Consider the following 18,051-nt stretch of genomic DNA (forward strand, 5'->3'; position numbering starts at 1 on the left):
CAGAACCATCTCAGGGAAGCTCATCTGCGTGCTCCTTGTCCTCACCAGGGTCTTGACCTGACTGCACTTCGGGGGCGTAACAGACTTCAGTGGGAAAATGTTCACCTTCGATAGCCACTGGCACACTGGAGATGTGTACCCTTCACAGATGAGTCACAGTTTCAACTGTACCGGGCAGATGGCAGACAGCGTGTATGGCATTGTGTGGGCGAGCGGTTTCCTGATGTCAACATTGTGAACAGAGTGCCCCATGGTTTCGGTGGGTTTATGGTATGGGCAGGCATAAGCTAAGGACAATAAACACAATTACATTTCATCAATGGTAATTTGAATGTAGAAATACCGTGACGAGATCCTGAGGCCCATTGTCTTGCCATTCATCCATCACCTCATGTTTCAGCATGATAATGCACAGCCCCATGTTGCAAGGGTCTGTACACAATTCCTTGAGCTGAAAATGTCTCAGTTCTTCCATGGCCTGCATACTCACCAGACATGTCACCAATTGAGCATGTTTGGGATGCTCTGGATCAATCTGTACGACAGTGTTCCAGTTCCCGGCAATATCCAGCAACATCGCACAGCCATTGAAGAGGACTGGGACAACATTCCACAGGCCACAATCAATAGCCTGATCAACTCTATGCAAAATAAATGTGTCGTGCTGCATGAGGCAAATGGTGGTCACACCAGATAGTGACTCGTTTTCTGATCCACGCCCCTACTTGTTTTCAAGGTATCTGTGACCAACAGATGCATATATATTATCCCAGTCATGGGAAATCCATAGATTAGGGCCGAATCTATTCATTTCAATTGACTGATTTCCTTATATGAACTATAACTCAGTAAACTCTTTGAAATTGTTGCATGTACATTTTTGTTCGGTGTAGTTCTCTCTTCTGTAATATAACAAAAGTTGTGCTTCTCAGAGAAGATGCGGTTGTTAGGGAAAATACATCTAAATCATACATCATTAGTGTGCGGTTGTGTTTAAAAGAGACAATCTGTGTTTGCTACAGTTGTTTTTTAAACTTTTATTCAATTGATGATATATACCCATTGACTCTTGAAGAATATTATTTATACATTTTGTCATGAGCTTAGTAAGACTGTCGTACCACATCAGAACCGAAAATGCAAGCTTGTTTAACTCCATTGTTTGTAAACAATGCAATTGTTTGCATTGTATAGCCTCAAAACATGGTGAAAACTATCATTTTGATATCATGGATGATCAGTCGTTGCATCCACACCTGTCTATGAATTGGAGAGTAGTTACATTTCTCCATCTCCATAACATTATTGTTAGACCTGCAGATTGCTAGACCTGCAGATATTATACAACATATTGGACTATGTTTGACTTAAATACATAGTATAGTTGAAATAGGCATTATTTTCAAGTCTTATATAAAAAAGATATATAGATGACAAATATAATAGGTTGGGGAGGGAGGGGCAGCTCCCAAGTAACAATTATCTTTATGGGTATAGACCTTGTGTGTCCTGTACAAATCAGGCATAGCAGTGAGTGCGTTACTCAGTAACATTTACAGTCATTTTGCATGTTGCCTAGCACTACATACAGTATATTATGGCACGAAGCGTTCAATGTGCAACTTCAAGCTTTGGGCACTTAAAAACATCTGAGGTAGCAGAGGAAATCGGTACATTGTAAATCATCCATCTTCTTCTGATAGGTCACAGTTTAATTTCCTGTTCCTCTGGATTGGTTGATCCAGTTCCAGTCACACACTGTAGGGCAGGAGTGTTCCCTGCTGAACAGCAGCAGGCTCTTTTGGCATCACAAGCTGAGCATGCTCACTGCTGGGTCGTATTCATTAGTGCACACCATATAGGACTGGGCGATATGGCCTAAAAAGCTCATCTAAATGTTTCCAATCCTAAGGCCGATTCACGATATATATATATCGTGATTTTTTAAATGTTTTCTTTAAATAAGCTTTGTTGCACAATTAAAAGGTCAATACACCGCATTTCAAACGGTCAGGAAGAATCGAATGAATTCAAGGCTTTTGAAGTTATACCTAGGCTAAATAGAAGCCTTCCACAACCATAAGACCCATTAATAATGACATTGTTTTATCAAATTGTATTTAACCTGCTTGTTTGCAATAATCACTGATCTGGCTTCCAAGTCTGTCTATGAAAATGCCCTTTTTTTTTATTTTCTTTACCCGAACCATGAACTAATAATGACCAACTTCTCTTAACAGGCATTATAGAAAGTTAACACAGGTCTCATAAACAATCTCTCAAGCACAAGCCCACGTGCTAGTGAGTAGCCAGCTAATCTCTACATTTAAAGTCTAGCCAATTTGGATCTATTTGCTTGCTAGCAAGGTAGCTAGAACAGTTGAACTGTTCTGGACACAACCTCCTGTCCATCTCCAACTGTTTGAACAGCATGCTAGCCTGTCCACTTTGTTCACATGTTGGAATCAAGTGGTCTACCTTATATAAAATTGTTCTTCTTATGCTCATTGCACATTTATAAAAACACACACTAGACAGCTAGCACATTAACAGTATGTGGCTAAAATGCTCCTAACGGTACTTGCTACCAAGTACTGCATTTCTGTCACAGTGTGACAGAAACTGTGCATAAATGTTCCACAATCATGTTCATTGATACTCCAGTTTTAGGAGGGTCTGGGAGTCGAGACATAAAAAGGGTATAGTTAGAAAAGGTAACTTCTCCTCTGTTACAGTAAAACAATGTCTCATTGTGTTTGGGTGTCCATGTGACCAATTCTGTTGGACCAACCCTCAAATGCAAATAGAAGTGATCTTTAATGTTCGATGTGAGTGGCATGGGGAAAGGCTTGGTGTGTGTGTGTGCAAGTGGGAAGGTGCAAACAGCACAGAAGGAGATGAGATCAAAAAAGAGTTCATGAGAACAAGCGGACATGAACGCTCATAAAACTAAACAAATCTTGATTCTTGCAATACAGGCATTTGTAACACCGTGCTAAAACCTACATTTACTAACCACAACAAAACATGTTTTAATGAGAATGTCTTATTGGATAGGTTTAGGTAGTCCCTCCTTTTCTTTTGTTTGGTTTCTAATTAATACGACCCAGCTGAGTGTTTCTTGTTTCAGTGTGGTCTTGAGGATGCTTTGCTCCAGACCAATAACAGTACATTCTGGTGCGCCAGCCAGTGGGCTAGCTAATCTTTGATGTCCTTGAGTACAGTCACCTGAGAGACGGTTTTCTTGACCCTCAGCGCGGTGAGGCGAGCTGCAGCGTTGGCATACCAGCACTCGCGCATCAGCTTGCCTATCACCCGCAGTGCCTGGTGAATCAAGAAGGATCATGTTCAATCAACAGGTCAAAATTGTACATTTTGGCTATTTAGCAGACACTCTTGTTCAGAGCAGAGCAACTTAGAATTACAGTAAGTGCATTCAAATAAGGTAGGTTAGACAACCCCATATCAGTCATTGCAAGTAAAACCTTCCTCAAAAACAGCAGTTCAATTTACAGAGGTACAATTCTAAATGCTAACCAAGCCAATATACAATAAGTATATTGTATTCCCAATCGGCCCTATGGCTCTGTAGTGGAAGCTAAATTATTTTGTATTTTTTTTAAGTCTAGGGTTGTAAAATTAGTCCAAAAATTCCTAGGCTTCCCGTTCTGAGGATTCACGGAGTTCCTGCTTATTCCCTACCGATTCCAGGAATCTTCCAACCGGGGTTTCTGGAAAACCTGGGAAAGTTGCAACCCTATCACAGTCAAAATTTTTTATCTCACCTCACAGCTCTGCCACTGGTTGGGAATGTTGGGTCTCAGTTTCTGGTCACAGACTATCTTTCTCATGTCCTCCACAGAAGGATCTGAAGGCACCATATCATAGTAAGGCAACTGAAAATCTTCTTGAAGTCCTGTGGGGGCAAAAAACAAGCACATTTCTTCATTTCCCTGGCACAAATGTACCATCCTTCATCAGTTCCATGGCAATATGAGAAATTGTGTTTACTTAATATCAGTGGTAAAATTATAATTCATTAATATTCATTAAATGATGAATCACTGGATAAAGTACAGTGGGGAGAACAAGTATTTGATACACTGCCGATTTTGCAGGTTTTCCTACTTACAAAGCATGTAGAGGTCTGTCATTTTTATCATAGGTACACTTCAACTGTGAGAGACGGAATCTAAAACAGAAATCCAGAAAATCACATTGTATGATTTTTAAGTAATTAATTTGCATTTTATTGCATGACATAAGTATTTGATCACCTACCAACCAGTAAGAATTCCGGCTTCACAGAACCTGTTAGTTTTTCTTTAAGAAGCCCTCCTGTTCTCCACTCATTACCTGTATTAACTGCACCTGGTTGAACTCGTTACCTGTATAAAAGACACCTGTCCACACACTCAATCAAACAGACTCCAACCTCTCCACAATGGCCAAGACCAGAGAGCTGTGTAAGGACATCAGGGAATAAATTGTAGACCTGTACAAGGCTGGGATGGGCTACAGGACAATAGCCAAGCAGCTTGGTGAGAAGGCAACAACTGTTGGCACAATTATTAGAAAATGGAAGAAGTTCAAGATGACGGTCAATCACCCTCGGTCGGGGCTCCATGCAAGATCTCACCTCGTGGGGCATCAAATGATCATGAGGAATGTGAGGGATCAGCCCAGAACTACACGGCAGGACCTGGTCAATGACCGAAGAGAGCTGGGACCACAGTCTCAAAGAAAACCATTAGTAACACACTACGCCGTCATGGATTAAAATCCTGCAGCGCACGCAAGGTCCCCCTGCTCAAGCCAGCGCATGTCCAGGCCCGTCTGAAGTTTGCCAATGACCATCTGGATGATCCAGAGGAGGAATGGGAGAAGGTCATGTGGTCTGATGAGACAAAAATAGAGCTTTTTGCTCTAAACTCCACTCGCCGTGTTTGGAGGAATAGAAGGATGAGTACAACCCCAAGAACACCATCCCAACCGTGAAGCATGGAGGTGGAAACATCATTCTTTGGGGATGCTTTTCTGCAAAGGGGACAGGACGACTGCACCGTATTGAAGGGAGGATGGATGGGGCCATGTATCGCGAGATCTTGACCAACAACCTCCTTCCCTCAGTAAGAGCATTGAAGATGGTCGTGGCTGGGTCTTCCAGCATGACAACGACCCGAAACACACAGCCAGGGCAACTAAGGAGTGCTCCGTAAGAAGCATCTCAAGGTCCTGGAGTGGCCTAGCCAGTCTCCAGACCTGAACCAATAGAAAATCTTTGGAGGGAGCCGAAAGTCCGTATTGCCCAGCGACAGCCCCGAAACCTGAAGGATCTGGAGAAGGTCTGTATGGAGGAGTGGGCCAAAATCCCTGCTGCAGTGTGTGCAAACCTGGTCAAGAACTACAGGAAACGTATGATCTCTGTAATTGCAAACTAAGGTTTCTGTACCAAATATTCAGTTCTGCTTTTCTGATGTATCAAATACTTATGTCATGCAATAAAATGCAAATTAATTAATTAAAAATCATACAATGTGATTTTCTGGATTTTTGTTTTAGATTCCTTCTCTCACAGTTGAAGTGTACGTATGATAAAAATTACAGACCTCTACATGCTTTGTAAGTAGGAAAACCTGCAAAATTGTCAGTGTATCAAATACTTGTTCTCCCCACTGTATATGCATCGCCTACCCAATAAACCAATAACTGCATCAATCACTACTCCAGTGTCATTTCTCTGAGTGCATTAGCTGCACAGACTAGACTTCCATTTCATTTGCTTAATGTTGCTTTTGTACTAAGAGTTAAATAACTTGAAGGTGTCCCAAATGGCACCCTATAGTGCATACAGGGAATACAATATTAGCTTCAGCTTTAAATACTGTCATTCCTAGTAGCCTTCCATTGTATTTCCTTCCGGTCGCTTTTGTACTAAGAGTTTAAAAAGACGTACCTCTGATGGAACACCTCCTTGCCAGTTCCCAGAACACAAGGCCCAGGGAGTAGATGTCTGCCCGCTTGAACGACTCAAAGCTGCCAATATTTATCGTGTCATCCAGCAGTTCTGGGGCCATGTACCTGCCGAGGGAGGATGAACTCGTTAACTACTAACCAACAGTGGTATTAGGGTGAGTGAGTCAACACTGACACATCTGAAGACACTCAATGTCCTGGCAGAGATACAGACAGGCAGGGTTGGAAATTATCACCATCCACCCGCCAAATGAGAGTATAGTTTGTCATCGGCGGGTAAGAATGTACTATAGCTATATTTCACACGCCATGTTGGCGGGTGGTCACACAGAGCATTTGGGAACTGTTTTTTTTTTGTATCCAAAGCCCACATGTAGTGGTTTGTCAAACTGACAAGAAAGGCTACTAAAGTGTGACTTTGTCGTTGTGTTTCTTGGACAGTTAGATCGTTTTGTTCACGCGCTAGGTTGTTTATCAAAGTTAGTTTGAGTTTGCTGCAACTGCCTGCTGCTAGGAAGACATCGCAGTCTGAGATTATTTTTCCATCACAGACAAGCAAGTGCCTTAGTTGCCATGGTAACAGCCCGTCCCTTAAAGGGCAGCTGAACATTTTGGTCTCACCTGATGACTGTGCTTGATTGAGGATGGATCACTCCCAAAAACGTTTATTCATTAACCTTTAGTCATTGCTCTCCTTGATTTATTTTTGTGCTTCTACATTTCTACTTATGACAACATCATGTACTTCTTGTAAAAAATGTCAGCATTGAGCCCTGAACTATAATAATAAATAAGCTGTATCACTCAGCATTTTGTGGCAGGCACTTTGGTGATTCTTGATGTTCAGTTGTAGAACTGTTTATTATTGGATCGAAATGATTCATTTTAACATACATTGCTTAAAAGAAGCAGGTCACAAAAATTCAATGAAATTAAGAAATATAACTCATTACTTCTTACTAGTAATACATTTTTTGGGGGTGATTTGTGGTGTAATTACGGAGAAAAATATATTTTGTAAAGTAAAAGAATCTTCCACCAGTGGTTGTTGGACCAAAAAGTTAATTTCCCACCCTGCAGACAGGCAGCAGACAGGCAGCAGGCACACACAGACAAAGACATGTTATTATTATATAGACAGAAGACAGGGCTCCATGTGAGCAGCGGTCCCATCACTATATTAACAGTTAACAAACGGCACATGGTGTCCTAAAAATAGGAGCTCTGAATGATGAAGGTAGCACGTGGACGAGGATACCTGTCGGCTAGCCATCAATTTCATAAACAAACGAGGGCAAGGGAGATGTAAAGACTTGGATGCGTCCCAAATGGCACCCTATTCCCTAGTGCACTATTTCTGACTAGAGCTGTGGCATTTTGGACACACTCAAAGTGAATGTGAGACCTTCCTGATCGTTGGCCAATATTGCTCCCTCCATCTCTCTAAAAAGGATATAAAAAGATAAAATACTAATACTTGAAAAAGTCGATCAAAGTGGCCAATAGACATGCCCATGCTCTTTTCTCTCAGTTAAAAGCTGCCTAGTTACCTCTTTGTTCCTACTCTGTGATTGGACGGTATATCAATGATGTTGGTACTGGAGTCGTGTTTCACAGCCAATCCGAGGTCTGCTATGACAGCCGTCCCATTCTTCTTCACCAGAATGTTTTTAGACTTGATGTCTCTGTGGGCGATGGCAGGTTTCCCTGTAAAACACATCACAACTCATAGTTTTATTACATGTAATTTCAATAACTTGCTAAAGTGATACATGGGTTTATTGTCACTGGTGTATGGCCCTTGCAAAATACATGTCTAGTGCTATGAATGGATGCACACATTACAACATAGTTATTCAGGGTTGGGCAGGTTACTTTCTAAATGTAATCTGTTACATTTACTAGTTATCTGTCCAAAATTGTAATCAGTAACGTAACTTTTGGATTACCCAAACTCAGTAAAGTAATCTGATTACATTCAGTTACTTTCAGATTACTTTCCCCTTAAGAGGCATTAGAAGAAGATAAACATTTATGTTACCAATTGAACAACATCTATTGCAGGATAAAGCAATGTTAACGTTTAAATCGCTGGCCATATATGGATGTTAAATTTTACTTTATGGGGTGGTTATGTAAGCTTCTTCTACCCCATCGCTTTCTACTACATATAATAATACGATTAAATTATATCTATACAATTAAAACCAAAGTCTATCAGAATTCCAGTCATTCCAGTAAATGTTATACCCCATGATCTTCAAGAATAGGACTTGGAAATATGGAAGAATAGATTAGCCTAATTGTTTTACCTGAGTATAACCCCAAAACTAAGGACTTAATAGCCAGCCATACTGTGTTGTTCATGATTTTGTTGTCATGGAGGACTGATTGGGCTCATTGATTCAGGTTGAAAAATAATGCTGCCCTCATGGAATGGCATGCTTTGAGCACTACTGAAAGGTGCTATTTACATGTGAAAAATGAATGCCATATGCTGCATTTGCTATAGGCCTATTGTTTACCTATTTGTTGGTGACAATTTGATATCTTGATAATGTACAGCTGTTTAAAAGGGCAAATCCACAGTTGAAACAATAACAAAATGGTCGCCCCTGTTTTGGTAAAAAGCTGAGGGATGGGCCTGGAGAAATGTAACCACTCTCAAAGTAATAGACGGAGCTATGGATGCAAGGACTGACCATCCATAATGTGATGATGCTTTGATGGTGACCCTGTCTGTGATTTATTTAGAATTCAAGGCACACTTCAACACCATGGCTACCACAGCCTTCTGCAGCGATACACCATCCCATCTGGTTTGCACTTAGTGGGAGTATCATTTGTTTTTCAACAGGACAATGACGCAACACACCTCCAGGCTGTGTAAGGGCTATTTCACCAAGAAGGAGAGTGATGGAGTGCTGCATCAGATGACCTGGCCTCCACAAACGCCAGACCTCAACCCAATTGGGATGTTTGGGTTGAGTTGGACCACCGAGTGACGGAAAAGCAGCCAACAAGTGCTCAGCATACGTGGGAACTGTGTGGGAACTGAAAAGCATTCCTCATGAAGCTGATTGAGAGAATGCCAAGAGTATGCAAAGCTGTCATCAAGGCAAAGGGTGGTTACTTTGAATATAAAATATATTTTGATTTGTTTAACACTTTTTGGTTACTACATGACTCTATATGTACTATTTCATAATTTTGATGTCTTCACAAAGAAAAAACCTGGAATGAGTGTGTCCAAACTTTTGACTGGTAATGTATATATCATTTATAAGTCCAAAAATGGATGTAGCAACTACAGATTGCCCCTTTAAGTCTATCAAAAGTGTGCGAGTTTGAGCATGTCTCCATTAGGTATATGGATATTTTTTTTTTATCAGCATGAATTAGATTGAGCAATAAAAAAAACACTTTTATTCCATAGGCTGGGATCCGCACTATGCAGCTGTTGCAAGAGCGCATATTTCACTGGCTGTCCACTGGTTTCAAAAACAATGATTGATAGGCAGCTTAAACTTCTTGAATTCAACCATTATTGGGTTCAAATACATATTTAGATTTGTGAACTGCCATCTACAACAACCACAATCCATAAGTTGCAAATAGCTAAATGACAGAGCAGCAGTGTGATTCACGTCAATGCGCTATGTAGATATCAATAATAAGTGATAGCTGTATCGCCGTAGACTACACCACTGCTGTAATCCTTACCGCCAAACGTTTATTGAAGTTGGATAATCTTCAGATGCCAACATCATTGGAAGACATAGCTTCGACTGTAGCCAACAAAAGCCTATTCCTGCTCTTTTCCCGCGAGTCATCAAACACATTTGGTGTGTCATCATAGTGGTCTCTGACTTGTGGTCAGATTCGCTCAAGGTGGAACAAATTTAAAAACTTGGACATTCTTTCAATGTGGATTTGAATGTCATTGAGAAAACAGAGAAGTGTCAAAGATTTTTTTATGCAAACATCCTTTCCGAATTTAAAAGTAATCCGCGAAGTAAACCTCGAAGTAATCATCTAGTTTTTCAAAAGTATCTGTAATCTGATTACAATATTTACAGTTACCAGTTTTTTTGTAATCCCTTACATGTAACGGACTACATGTACATGTAATCCGTTACTCCCCAACCCTGGTGATGGTTATATTTCATGTCTATTCAATAACTTGCTAACATGGGTAGATGTTTGTTGTCACTGTTATATAGCCCTTGCAAAATATATGCTTACAATAGATTAACAGTAGTACATTGCAAACATGTGAAAGAAAAAGAAAGAAAAATAATTCAGAAGAAACAATTTGTATAGAAATAAGGCTATCGGTGTGAATGCAACAAGCTCACATCAGCAAGTAACTAGCAACACAAAAAAGTGTGCTTTGGAAAGTAGCTTTTCTAAGATTAGAAAGAGGATTTTCTATGGTTGTTCTGTTATAAACGGAGGCCCTCGCCAAGTCCCTGTAATTATAGTTCTGACCTTTGGTGAATCATTATTTCCACTACAAGAATACATGTCAATCCTGTGGGATGTTCAATAGAATATGTAAAGTGGGAATGGCATCAGTCCTAAACTAGACTGACAGATACACAGGTGTTCTATTGTTATTGAAGCCTATACCACACTACAAATAAGCCTTGTAGTGTGTGGTATATCTGTGGACCTGTAGGATACAGAGACTCTAAATATGCTACATTATATCAATCACTCTGAATCTAAAAACGATAGGCATCTTAAATTCCCATTACAGGAATGTAAAGATCTAGGCTGAAAGGATTTGCGGTGCCAACACCTCACCCTGAGTGCCAATGATCTCCATGTGGAGGTGTGCCAGGCCGCTAGCGATGGACAAGGCCAGAACGATCATGCCGTCCACAGACACTGTGTACCTGTTCAGGTAGTCGAACAGGGAGCCGTGCTCGTGGTACTCTGTCACCAGCCACAGCTGGGTCCAAGAGCCGTTATCTGCAGAAGACAGCGAAAGGGCATGGTCATACACCTGAGGTTAGTGTACAGTCATACTTGAGAACGCTTCTCGTCACACATTAAAACAATGTACATGACATGAAATGTAGTTAGGGCCAGGAGCTTTTCCTGCTTAAGTCACTACATAGTCAAAATAGCATATCAAGGGCAGTTATATCAAGGATGCGTCCCAGATGGCACCCTATTCCCTATATAGTATATAGGGCGCTGGTGAAAAGTAGTGCACTATATAGGGAATAGGGTGCCATTTGGACCAAATATGTCAATAAGTTCCTTTGTTATCAGCTGCAATGAATCCCAGGATATTCTCGTGTCGGAGCATGATGGTCTGATAGATCTCTGCCTCTCTGAACCAGGACCTCTCGTCACGGGATGAGAAGATCTTCACCGCAACGTCCTCCCCTCGCCACTTCCCTCGCCACACCTCCCCGAAGCGGCCCTTCCCAATGGTCTCCTGCAGCACGATAGTCCGAGCTATTGTCCGTTGTACCAGCAGTGGTAGCCCTGTAAAGCAAAACAAAAATCAGATGAATCAGTTACAAATGCTCTGTCACGAACAAAATCCAATTATAAACTCTGAGTTCAGTGTGTTGTTACTCTCACTTGCTGCCCAATTTTCAATATTAAAACATCAAATTGATTTAAAATGCTAAATTCGTTATGTCCATCTATCAGAGCACCATTACCTGCTCTCCTGTGGTGCATGCCTAAATAGAATCACCATTAGAGACCCATTGACTTGATGGGGGATGCCCATTCTAGTGATTATGTTTCTATGACTGTACATTGAACCATACATGTATAGACACTCTCTTACCGGAGCCTGAGCCAGAGGTGCTCATATCGTAGATGAGGTCTTTAAGACACTTATCGGGGGACATAAGACTTTGGTCATCCAGGGGCTCCTCCACGTCATTCTTGTGGGCCCGGTTGTAGGCACAGGGCTGGCCCTGCACCACACACACACCCAGCAGGATGCTCACACAGAGCAGGGTAGAGGGAACCAGGATGACTGCTGCCAGCTCCAGCCTGCCCCAGCCGGGCTCCTCCGAAGGCCTCTCTGCATAGCCAACACAACACAGACACAGCAACATACTGTAAGTACACTACACACTACGTAAGAAACAGAGAAGGTCTTATTCAATAACAAGACTTGATCAGTAGATGAATGTGCAATGGCCCACACATTTGTGATATAAGATTTAAAAAGGTGGATGGGGATTTTTACATTAGGGATCAAAAAGAAAAAGACTTCCTGAACCCAAATCATACATAGGCTAATACTTCTCATTATTTCCATGCCCTCTAGTGGTGATTTCCAACCACTTTAGTAATTGACCCATTACTACCAATAATGTAGTCATTACACGCTGTTGCAGCTTGTGATCAAAATGTGAAGCTGAAATCTCTACCAAAACAAATTCAATTGTATTTGTCAAATGCGCCGAATCCAACAGGTGTAGGCTTTACCCTGAAAAGCTTACTTATGAGCTCTTTTCCAAATGTAAGAAAATTAGCAAATGGAAAATAGTAACACAATAGATAAGGAAGCTATATACAAGGAGTACCAGTACCGAGTCAATCTGCAGGGATACAAGGTAGTTGAGGTAATACGTACATGTAGGTAAGGGTTCAAATGTATTAGGCAATCAGGATAGATAATAAACAGAGTAGCAGCAGTGTGTGTGTGTGTGTGTGTGTCGTCGATATGCATGTGTGTGTTTTGTGTGTGTCCGTGTCTGTTGGAGTGTCAGTGTAAGTATGTCTGAGTGTGTGGGTAGAGTCCGGTGAGTGTGCATCGAGTCAGTGCAAAAATGGGTCAATGCAAATGACCTGAATGCCAAAATAGAGGTGCTCAAAGTTGACCCATTTTGCATACCACACCCTACATCCATGTCTTCATCACTGAAAAACAGTTGAGTTTGATATAATTTGAAAGCTTACAAACAGGGTTATCAAACAGTTGTATAATTTATTGACAAAAAAACTTTTTTATGAAAAAATGTGTAAACACGTATGTTGTAGCGAAGAACCTATTTTACATCATCTGAGGTGTCCGTGTTGTGCCCGTCATCGGTAGAATGAACCTAACCCAAGTTCAGACCACTGCAATTTAGCCGGTACACTACTGAAATATAAATTAAATGTAAATGTTAACTTCTAAATATAGCTGTGAGCAGCAATGAACGGGATTCACAGGATGACAGAAAGGACAAAGCAAGCACTCTAGCATGTATGCGCTACCTTCCTTTATGTACAATCAGTGGAAGCATACCTTGAGGTATCTCTCAATACCACAAGGATGACGCTAGTGAAGTTTAGTCTAGCAGGTAATCATTGTTCAAATCATTACTTATAGTGTATTGAGTTTGTATACCAATTCTGTGGTCAATTTGGCTAAGTGTTTAAGTTAAGATTTAGGAAATATTTTCAGTGTTATTTTCAAAATGTTTCACATTGTTCATCTGCATAATTTTTATCTAACATTAATTTTCACGAGACAAAGTCTACTTGATTTATAGTTATTGCTATAGTATCCTATGGTGCCACTGTTGCCAATGACATCTATAGTGCCACCAACTTGTCTGGTGCAGCTAAGGTTGCAGTGAATTTGTATTCACACAGCTTCTAAGGACATATACATAAGGTTTACATACCAAATTTCATGGGCCCATGTCCATTGGTTGAGTTCTTATATCCCTGGTGTGATATGGTGCCATCTAGTGGTGTAGCGTGGTCCACTTTGAATGCAGCAACTAATCATTCTCAAATTCATTAGAGGCTAATTACACTGAACCAAAATATGAATGGAACATGTAAAGTCCCATGTTTCATGAGCTGAAATGAAAAATCCCTGAAATGTTCCATACGCACAAAATATTATTTCTCTCAAATGTTGTGCACACATTTGTTTACATCCCTGTTACTGAGCATTTCTCCTTTGTCAAGATAATCCATCCACCTGACAGGTGTGGCACATCAAGAAGCTGATTAAACGGCATGTCATTATACAGGTGCACCTTGTGCTGGGGACAATAAAAGGACACTCTATAATGTGCAGTTTTGTTACACAACGCCACACATTCTTCAGCATTGAGGGAGCGTGCAATTGGCATGCTGACTGCAGGAATGTCCACCAGAGCTGTTCCCAGAGAATTGAATGTTAATTTCACTACCATAAGCTGCCTCCAATGTCGTTTTAGAGAATTTGGCAGTATGTCCAACCAGCCTCACAACCATAGACCACACCAGCCCAGGACCTCCACATCCGGCTTCTTCACCTGCGGGATTGTCTGGGGGGGGGGGGGGGGGGCTGGTTGCCAAGTAGGTGGGCCTATGTCCTCCAAGGCCCACCCATGGCTGCACCCCACTGTAATTCAGTAACATTTTTGAAATTGTTGCATGTTGCGTTTATATTTTTCAGTATAATTGAGTCAATCTGATTTATGGTTAATGAGAAAGATTTGTTAAGTATACATTTTTTTCATTAGCATATTTGCATCTATAGTTACAGTGCGGCCATATTTGAATGCAACAAAAACAAATCTCAAAACCATTAAACACTGATGTAGTGTGTCTAAATACAAAATATGTGGTGAATCTGACATTTGGTTCAGGAGGAGATGATTGCAGTGATTTTCAGCCTTAGCGTTACATATGCAAAGAATGTGTTAATAGTTTCCCAGTTCTTTTCTTTTTTACATAAATACCAAATTCAGCGTGGTTCATCTTAGGGATGTCCATGATAGCGATGATACGTCTCAAGTTGATACGCCGCTGTGGAGTGGATTTAAATGGATTTTTGATTTGTAGATAAGTATTTAAGCCATTTTTTCCCCCCAAACTAAGTTAATACGTATCATGGGTCTACATTCCGAATTCGGTGCCATTTGGTCTTATGGTTTATGAGAAGACGTTTTTCTAAGGTTTTCCAAAATGTCCAAGATGGAGGAAAATCTATCCTGATAGATGTTATGGGTCCTTGATGCAAATGTATTCAGCATGAGGAAAGACACTTACATACATAGTTTCAAGTCTCTAGGTTACACGTGCAGATATGAGGGTTTAAGAGAGACTGCTTATACCAGCGCCACCTATTGGCCAATCGGCACCACTCTTTTACCAAGTAACTCATGGCATCTAGTTTCTGTGTGCCAAATTAGAATCTAAGAATAACAATGGGTTCATAACTTCACTGAGAACCCCTAATTGCTACCAGAAAGATGGCCACCGGTCCACCTTCTGTTTAATTTAAACTTGAATGGGAATGTCGATTCTATTATCTATATTTATATGATTTCAAAAGGTTTCCTATGGAAGATTGACAATTTAATTTAAAACAATATATATTCTCACTCAAATCAACAGTGGCTGATGTGTTGACCTCCAACCATCTTCGTTGTACTATTTGAAAGTTGAAATTAAAATGTTATTCACATTTTAGTACATTAAATCAAACAAAACATGACGCCCACCCTGTATTCAAGAGCATGCAGTGTCTCAACCGATGGTGAGCACAACAATTAAAATAGGGTCTACAACAAACACTCAGCGGCCAGTTTACTAGGTACACCCATCTAGTACTGGGTCGGACCCCCCTTTGACTCCAGCTCAGCGTTCAACACCATAGTGCCCATAAAGCTCATCACTAAGCTAAGAACCCTGGGACTAAACACCTCCCTCTGCAACTGGATCCTGGACTTCCTGACGGGTCGCCTTCAGGTGGTAAGGGTAAGCAACAACACATCTGCCACACTGATCCTCAACACGGGGGGCCCTCAGGGGTGCGTGCTTAGTCTCCTCCTGTACTCCCTGTTCACCCATGACTGCATGGCCAAGCACGACTCCAACACCATCATTAAGTTTGCCGATGACAAGGGTGGTAGGCCTTTTATTTTTTTATTTTGTTTATTTAGTCAATATTTTTTATTTTATTTTATTTTATGCATTTTTGGTCAAGGGCTTGTAAGTAAGCATTTCACGGTACATGGCACATGTGACAAATAACATTTGAATGACTATGTTTCACTCCATTACGCTGCTATTCATTGATTATTGATTGCCATTACCTTAGTATGTATCTATTTATCCTAGAAGGTTCTACAATATCCCATAACGTCAAAGTGTAATTATGTTATTTGAAATGAAAAAAAATTAAAATTAAAATAAATGAAAAGCTGAAATGTCTTGAGTCAACAAGTATTCAACCCTTTCATATGGCAAGCCTAAATAGGTTAAGGAGTAAAAGTTTGCTTAACAAGTCACAAAATAAGTTGCATGGACTCACTCTGTGTGCAATAATAGTTTTGAACATGATTTTTTTTATTGACTACTTTATCTCTGTACCCCATATTATCTGTCAGGTCCCTCAGTCGAGCAGTGAATTTCAAACACAAATTCAACCACAAAGACCAGGGAGGTTTCCAATTATTCGCAAAGAAGGGCATCTACTTATTGGGAGATCAATTCACTTTTGAGCATGGTGAAGATATTAATTACACTTTGTATGGTGTGTCAATACACAGAGTCACTACAAAAGATACAGGCGTCCTTCCTAACTCAGTTGCTAGTGAGGAAATAAACCCCTGAAGGATTTCACCATGAGTCCAATGGTGACTTTAAAACAGTTAGAGTTTAATGGCTGTGGTAGGAGAAAACTATATATATATAACGTGGTTACTACACAATAATAACCTAATTGCCAGAGTGAAAAGGAGGAGGCCTGTACAGAATACAAATATTCCAAAACATGCATCCTGTTTGCAACATGGCACTAGAGTACTACTGCAAAAATGTGGCAAATCAATTAACATTTTGTCCTGAATATAAGGTGTTATGTTTGGGATAAATCCAATACAAAACATTAGAGTACTACTCTCCATATTTTCAAGCATAGTGGTGGCTACATCATGTTATGGGTATGCTTGTAATCGTTAAGGACTGTGGAGTTTTCCAGGATAACAAATACATTATATGGAGCTAAGCACAGGCAAAATCCTAGAGGTAAACCTGTTTCAGTCTGCTTTCCACCAGACACTGGAAGATTAATTCACCTTTCAGCAGGACAATGACCTAAAACACAAGGCTAAATATACACTGGAGATTCTAACCAAGAAGACAGTGAATGTTCCTGAGTGGGCGAGTTAAAGCTTTTACTTAAATCTGCTTGAAAATGTATGGCAAAGCCTGAAATGGTTGTCTAGCATTGATCAATAACCAAATTGACAGAGCTTGAAGAATTTTTTTAATAATAAAAATTTAAAATAAATGGGCAAATGTTGAACAATCCAGGTGTGGAAAGCTCTTACAGACTTACCAAGAAAGACGCACAGCTGGAATCGCTGCCAAATGTGATTCTAACATGTATTGACTCAGGGGGTTGATTACTTATCAAGATACTGTATTTTAGTGTTTTCTTTTTTCATCCACTTTGACAGAGTATTTTGTGTAGTTTATTGACAAAGAAATACAATTAAATCCATTTAAAACCGACTTCGTAACACTACAAAATGTGGAAAAAGTCAAGGGGTGTGAATACTTTGAAGGCACTGTATAACTATATATAACTATAACTATGTATAATATATTCCTGCGACCAGTCACTTTTCAGCCCAGTTTACATGTACAGTAGGGGAGTGCCGAGTATTCGGACAAAAATGAGTAAACAGTAGTAACGGATATGAAGAATTTTCCAAATACGATTTTTACACAAGTATGTTTTGTAATTATTAATGATCGTGATTTTCAGCTGCTAGCACGCATGTTTCTTTCACTCAGTGTGAAGTGCTGTGTGCTATAATCAACTATTTGCTAGTTCTTCTGTCTGTAAAGAAATGGGCGGGGTATCGGTTGAGCCTGCTGCAACGATTGGATTATAAACAAGCCGCTCTGGCTGTACCTTTCCTCGTGGAAAAAAACATGAATATACTGTTTGTAGTAAGCACTGTGCAATACTGTATAATAGTAAAGATTACCACGGACCCAGTATCAGTTTTTGTCTCACACACTATCTGAATGAAGGAGAGGAGACATGAATGGCTGTAGCTTTTTAAAATAATTAAGCCAACAGTGTAAACT

General features: G+C 40.3%; 1 protein-coding gene across 1 annotated transcript in view; it reads right to left on the bottom strand.

The window, feature by feature from the left end:
• Window positions 1–1,012: 1,012 nt before the first annotated feature.
• Window positions 1,013–18,051, bottom strand: part of LOC111959349 (activin receptor type-1C) — a 35,622-nt gene continuing 18,583 nt past the window's right edge. Inside the window, exons 3-9 of the mRNA XM_023980849.2 lie at window positions 11,792–12,034; window positions 11,250–11,478; window positions 10,786–10,955; window positions 7,527–7,683; window positions 5,957–6,081; window positions 3,786–3,916; window positions 1,013–3,324 (exon numbers count right to left, since the gene is read on the bottom strand). Coding sequence (XP_023836617.1) covers window positions 3,199–3,324; window positions 3,786–3,916; window positions 5,957–6,081; window positions 7,527–7,683; window positions 10,786–10,955; window positions 11,250–11,478; window positions 11,792–12,034 — 1,181 coding nt within the window. The 3' untranslated portion in view covers window positions 1,013–3,198. The remainder of the gene's footprint in view (window positions 3,325–3,785; window positions 3,917–5,956; window positions 6,082–7,526; window positions 7,684–10,785; window positions 10,956–11,249; window positions 11,479–11,791; window positions 12,035–18,051) is intronic.

This window comes from Salvelinus sp. IW2-2015, linkage group LG36 (assembly GCF_002910315.2).
Source record: "Salvelinus sp. IW2-2015 linkage group LG36, ASM291031v2, whole genome shotgun sequence".
Classification (NCBI taxonomy): Eukaryota; Metazoa; Chordata; class Actinopteri; order Salmoniformes; family Salmonidae; genus Salvelinus; species Salvelinus sp. IW2-2015.